We start from the raw sequence: 6508 nt of genomic DNA on the forward strand, positions 1-6508 counted from the left end.
CCCTTCCCACACACCCCGCCCATGACTCCTGCAGGCTCTCACCAGTAACAAAGGAGTGAAAGTGAAAGTGAAACTTAAACTGTCTGCTGAGATACACTAGTTCTCACTCAGTGAAGCTCTTTTCAGATTCAAAATACCTTTGAGGAAATGTATTTTCAGATGCCAAGTAAACTCATAGCACACGCGTGAAACAACCCCGCCCCCACTGAAACGGACAGGACAGAAGCAGAAGGTGGTTCTTAAAGAGACAGAGGCCAATTTCAAGGCATTTAGAAGAGGAAGTGATGAGAAGATAAGTTTATTTTCTATTTAAACATAAAACACCATTTTAATAACAGCTAAAGGTGACATAGATACCGTACTTTACTATGGTACAGCATTTTAAAAAATGCCTGAGAAACACAAAATATTGGCCCTTTAAGAACAGTTCAATTAAAACCATTTGGAATTAAATGAGGTGGTAATCTTGAATTTTCAAATCCAGAGTGCTTTCCTTTAATTGTATGTGTCCCTCTAAAAACATCTTGGCCATACTTGCAACAAAAGTCTATCTCCACCCCTGTTCTCCTTTTCCAGCTCTTCTGGGAAGATTCCAGCAGGCCAGTCGAGAGACCTCTCTCCAATGTGTCCCTGGTCTTCCTTGGAGTCTCCTCCCAGTCAGACATTCATGAAGCACCTCCCAAGGGAGATGTCCAAGAGGCATTTTGGCCTTGGTAAACCACGTCCAGGCATTGGACATCGACTTTCTCAATTTTGTCGACCCATACAGGTGTTTCAAATTGTTCTTTGTTTAGCCTGTAATCTAAGACCAATCTGCTTTGGAAGACCCTACCAGGGGCAATTTTTATTGCCCCCAAAAACATAGCTTCTAGGATCATTCAGACACACAAACTCTTCCACCACAACAAGGTGGTGATCCAACAGAGGATCGTCAACTTATTGTGACAAGTTGTCAGAAATATTAGGAATWCAGATTTTTCTACTTTTCAAACTTTTTGTTAATCACACAGGGTTAACTACAAATAATCTTTGAGGGTGTCTGCAATATAGAAAACCAACAATATATTTATGAAGATAGTACATAAAGTGACATCTCACCTCTGCTGGAGAGGCGATGACAGACATATGGAGCCCATACTGAAATGATCCCCCGATTCCCAGAACCAGWACCAGCAGGTAAAGCCTCCAGTACTGCAGCTGGCAGGAAAAAGTGGACACTTATAAATGTTTCTGATTGAACACAGAGTGAAGGCTAGGTTCTCACARGTTGGATTTATTTTACATTATATTTTATAAATTTTATGTATATCAGATTATACCAGTTCTTGTTGTAGTTTAATCCAGATGATTAAAGTTAAACATTCACCAGTAACACAAAAGTGTCTGATTAAATTATTAATCTTTTTGTAGGGAAAATGTTTTCTAATTTTAAACAACAGACAGAAAAGAAAAACATTTCAGTGTCAAAATTTTAACTTTTCTAAAATAGTCTTTATTTGTTGAACTAGATGCTTCCTTGTGTTGTGAAAAACTTTGATTTCAGATGAAGATGTCTCATATTGTTTGTGGATTGTGTTTTTATCATTTGTTTGACTCCTCTGTGTTTGAATTTTTGTCATTAAATTCACCAGTGATTTGCATTTTATCAGTATAAATGCAGTTTTAGTTTTTCATTTTAATTAATAATTTTGACTGCTCTAATGAGAAACTGGATGCACATAAAGCAACTGATTTGTAAAATCAAAAGTAAGATCCTGCTTTTTTCATTGAAACTTAAGTTTCAGAGTCAAATTGGACAAAAATAGATTTAAACATAAAAAAATATAGAACAGTCCAGAAGAAAAAAGCAAGAATTATGTTTCCAATATTGACAAATGTATATTTGTTCTTGTTTTTAACACTCAAATCACAATTTGACAGATCTTAAGCCTAAATTTTCAGTATTTTGTTTATGTAATCTATCTGAACTCAAACTGTTTCAATGTAACAAAGTCCTCCTACCTTCTCTGTGATCAGCTCCATATTTCCTGCAGGCTTGTTGGGATTCTCGCTGCAGAAGCAGCAGAGCTCCGGCGTATTTGAAGGATGCCACAGGAAGTTAAAGATTGACAGATTTTAGTTGACCATTCATGCTTTTGGAACATCCACATGTTTTGACGTGAGCAGCAGGGATGGTCGAACACCGCTGTGGAAGTTAGAATCACAACCTGTCCTGCCAGTGGATTCTTTCCACAGGTTAGATACTATTTAATCACCAAATTGGGTCTAAAAATGACCGAATGTGTTCAGAAACTTAAAAAATTAAAGACAAACACAAGAAAACTGGACGGAGGTCCGATAATACCAATCTTCCTCCTTTTTGTTTTCCAACTTATTTCACAGAGTGTAAATTCTCTTAAAATAATGTTTTCTGCTTCTTCTGTTTTTATATTCAAGACATGACAATTTTAAAACTAACTTTGAACTGTTTTGCATGCTGTAAAATGCAATCATTTTCACAGATGTTTTCATTTTGAAATGGTACCAAATTTAAATAATAATAATAAAAAAAACTTCCATTTTTCTTTTTTTTTGACATGTTTCAGATACTCCCCCCCGGCCCTTCATGTGTGTGACATGCTACATATTAGTTTATTCAGTCTTTATCTTTGGTGTTTCTACAGACTTTTGATCTTCAGTGTAACATTTCTGTTATTTTTTTATAAGTTTTAACAAAGTGTCTCTGCCTAAATAAACAGTTTGATGCTGGCAATGATTATAATTAGTTTCAGCTGCTTCACAGTTTGAGATCATTTTGTTCCAAAGAGCGAAACATCTCAAACGCTTTCAGCTGAACTTATGTAAACATTCAGAACTTACTAGAATTTAGTAAACTTTTTTATTGATAGAAAATCAGTGAGTATTTAAATTAATTTTATTCTAATCAAAAACAAAAAGAAAATGGCCACAAATTTACTTACAAAACATGAGAAAACGCAAAGAGGCACCCAGACTGTGGCATATGAGCCAGCAATTAAAGTTATTATTTACCTCTCTGAAATGTCCAGTTATAAATTCAGAGTGACAGTATAAAACATACATACAAAACAATTATGAATAAAATGTATATACAGACATACCTCAACTGTTTTAATCTAATTACAGATTTTATAAGATTTATATATAAAAGTGGATTTTTTTTCACATTTGACAATAACGGACAAAACACATTTTGCTACAAAAACACAATTCTTTTTATGTCACAGAGCTTAAATATATATATTTTATATCAGTTTTTGTGTCTCTGATGACAAATGTTAAAATCCCAGTCAAAGTGGTTGAAGTGAAACTGACTGTGAAGAGGTTATTTTGGTGACAAACTGTCTACAAGGCCGTGGAAAGGCACACTTCTCCCAGCTGATACAGAGTCTGTGATTCTGAATGTTTTTCCTGGCCTTTAAAGTTCATTTTGTGGAACTCCTGTGTGATGGCTGACAGAGACTTTCCCTTCGTTTCAGGCAGAAACAGGCCGATGAAGAGTGCTGAGGACAGGCAGACAGCTCCGAAAGGCACAAAACAGTATTCTCTCAATCCACTCTGCAAGGAAAAGACAGATCTATTTATTCATCTAACAGGAGAGTTTTGCATTGTGCCTCTGGTTTGCACTTGATTCTAAATGATTTTAAAACTAGTCATGATTGTTTGTAATAATGACTGCGATCGATCCAGTAGTGAACGTACCACTAGAAACGGGAAGATCATCCCAATGATAAACAGGTTGAGCCACATCATGGAGCCAGCGACCATGTAGGCGGCTGGTCGAGCTGTTTGATTGAAGATCTCTGTGGGAAGAACGCCAGTCACTCCAGCTGGAAAAAAGAAAGTAGGAGAAAACAAGTTAATTTGGACCTGACCCACATTATATTGAATTGGGTTCATAAGAGTGGTGTGGCTCCTTTAAGAGTGCAGAAATAAAGTTTGAACCATTAAATGTTAAATCTGAGAATCCCTGGTCGACATCATGTGCTGCTTTACAGCTTAGAAAAAAAACATTTTGATTACATCACATTTCTCTGCAAAGACATTTTAATTACTATTTATAGATCTGGGCCCGTATTTATCAAACTTCTTAGAGTGGATTTTTAAACTTAAGTACTGAAAATTTCTTAAATTTGTTCCTACTCTCAAACTTAAGTGTAAGTGCCAGTTATCAAAATCCTTAAGTCTAAGAATCACTCTTCTCCCGAAAAGTTAAGACTGCTCCAGTGGTCTCTTAAGTGGTTAAAAGTTGCCAGTCGGGGTCTGAGATGGACTGAGAAGACATAGATCACAGCTGTGTCCTTCTCAAGAATACTCTGCACCACCTCAGAAACTACACCAAGTGGTCTGGGGTCCCTCACCTGAGTGTCAGTTTTTTTCTTCTTGGCCTTCAGAGGAGCAGGACGTGCTCTTCGCTCCCCCCACTCTCTGCTTTTTGCTTCTTCAAGCTCTTTTTTTCACCTACCACCCAAAACTAAAGGAATTATGGATTTGGTCAACTGGTCTCTGAATGCAAGTGACACTATTTTTTTCCACACTTGGAACGAGGGGAATGTGGCTGTCTGGGTGGAACRGWTGCTGCTGGACTTGTCTGACTCCTGGGGCTGGAATCTGATATGCCAGCACCACTTTCCATCGAAGACGTGGAAGATTAATATATATATTTGGATTTCTGATAACTGGATTCCTGCTGATCGGCGGAGGAGGGTTCCAGATTTATCGAAAAGTGAAAGCAACCCTGACAGTGGTTCGGGCCTTTGAGGAGCTGTCGGGTGCACTTGAAGGATTCTGCCTGACTGGTAGCACACAGACTCTGCAACTGGGGRAAAAATTTTACAAATTGGATATGATTCTGACGAGGATCGCAAACCAGGAGTGAGCCTCCAGCATGTAAGGATTACATTTGGGTGATGCTTGAGACAGTGAGAGGCAAGTAAGACCCCAAATTCAGCTGACTGTTTTATTTTTTTTCGACACTTCAGAATTGCGGTTAAGACATTTTAAAAGCAGCAGGAAATTCAAGGCTGCTTTATTCCAAAACAATCGGATTATCTACTTTGGCTCCCAGCGGCACGGCCTTGATGGCAGTGTTTATCTCAATCTCCCCAGGATGGAATGTCAAAGAGCTGGATTTGCTCCAAACCCCATCACCCATGTTGTACCTGCCCCCGGAACTCAACTGGCTGAGGAGGAGGAAACTCTGGACTCTAGCGAACTCAGCAGAGATGATGACATCATGTGACTGGACTCTGGAGGGGGCCAGGGTTGGGTCCTAGCACAGACCCCACCTCCCTCAACGTCACCTTCTCCTCTGAACCCGCCCCATCTTACCTCCCCCATATGTGTTGTTTGACTCCCAGCCCCCTCCCTTCCTTAATTGCCTTGCACTGATGCAAGCGGTTTTTTTGTGCGTATGATTCTGTGTTTCTGTGTAAACCCAGGATCAGAGCTTCTTTTTTTAACTCACCTTTCCTATTGTGTGTATTCCAAGCTGCAAAACGCACCGTCGTATGAAAGACCTTGGACATTCATTCCCCCATGTTTGTTATTTGTGTGTTTCTCCGGACGGATGTTCTAAACTACAATTTCGTTCTGCATTGCATCTTTGATGTTGTGTGTGAATGACAATAAATGATTCTGATTCTGATTCTCAGTTATAGTGTACAGAGGAGCTAATAAGGTGTGCAAAACAGGTTTAGTCATCAATACAAAAGAAAGAAGGAGATAAAAAATGATTACCAGCGCCATAATGTTGGACTAAAATGTAGATATTTCTGTGTGGCTTTTGGAGAGAATATTACTATCAGCTATTTACTATCAGCTATTGAGTGAAAACAGATGACATGATGCGGAGTTATTTTTTCCCCTCCACTGGTGAAGGTGGGATTTAACTTTTCTTTTATTATGATTTCTTTCTTTAACTCAAACTTCACAAAATCTGTTATTTCACATGAAAATTTTTTTAAAAATCTGTAGCGTGTGTGTGTGGGGTGGGTGTCTGCCAAGTGGTAGTTTGGGGAAGAGGGAGATGAGGAAGGTGCAAACTCAACGTTACCTCAGGCTCTGGGACATTAAAAAAAAAGAAAAATATACAGTATATATGCTGAAATAATCTGCAATATTTTCTTTATTCATGATGTAAATGAGAGTTTTATGTAGCCTAAATATGACAATCAGTACAACGTGACATGTATGAACATTAGTGTGTCGAATGTGAACTTATTCTAGGATTTTCACAGTTTTATCGTGACATTTCTCAGAATATTTTTGAACATGAAATCTGATGCAGTGATTGGTCCATGATTTACTCTTACACTTCGCTTAAAGTGAGACTGAGACACTTGATAAATGACTTTTAGGCTCAGCTTTTAGCTATGTTTTTACACGCAAGTCCATTCTTAACAGCATTCTTAAGAATTCTAAAAAGTTTGATAAATACGGGCCCTGGTCATTGCATTTAGGTATTCTTTTAGACTACATTGCAATAAAA

The 6508-nt window shown here is 38.0% G+C and overlaps 2 protein-coding genes across 2 annotated transcripts in view; both read right to left on the reverse strand.

Annotated features, from left to right (window-relative positions):
* The window catches only part of LOC106516131 (solute carrier family 2, facilitated glucose transporter member 11), a 12935-nt gene extending 10804 nt beyond the window's left edge, over nucleotides 1–2131 (reverse strand). Inside the window, exons 1-2 of the mRNA XM_014006330.1 lie at nucleotides 2125–2131; nucleotides 1099–1217 (exon numbers count right to left, since the gene is read on the reverse strand). Coding sequence (XP_013861784.1) covers nucleotides 1099–1217; nucleotides 2125–2131 — 126 coding nt within the window. The remainder of the gene's footprint in view (nucleotides 1–1098; nucleotides 1218–2124) is intronic.
* A 1094-nt stretch (nucleotides 2132–3225) lies between these two features.
* slc2a11a (solute carrier family 2 member 11a) overlaps nucleotides 3226–6508 on the reverse strand; it is a 9730-nt gene continuing 6447 nt past the window's right edge. The window contains exons 9-11 of the mRNA XM_014006331.1: nucleotides 4762–4837; nucleotides 3721–3848; nucleotides 3226–3576 (exon numbers count right to left, since the gene is read on the reverse strand). Coding sequence (XP_013861785.1) covers nucleotides 3364–3576; nucleotides 3721–3848; nucleotides 4762–4837 — 417 coding nt within the window. The 3' untranslated portion in view covers nucleotides 3226–3363. The remainder of the gene's footprint in view (nucleotides 3577–3720; nucleotides 3849–4761; nucleotides 4838–6508) is intronic.

This window comes from Austrofundulus limnaeus, unplaced genomic scaffold, assembly GCF_001266775.1.
Source record: "Austrofundulus limnaeus strain Quisiro unplaced genomic scaffold, Austrofundulus_limnaeus-1.0 Scaffold35, whole genome shotgun sequence".
NCBI classification, from domain to species: Eukaryota; Metazoa; Chordata; class Actinopteri; order Cyprinodontiformes; family Rivulidae; genus Austrofundulus; species Austrofundulus limnaeus.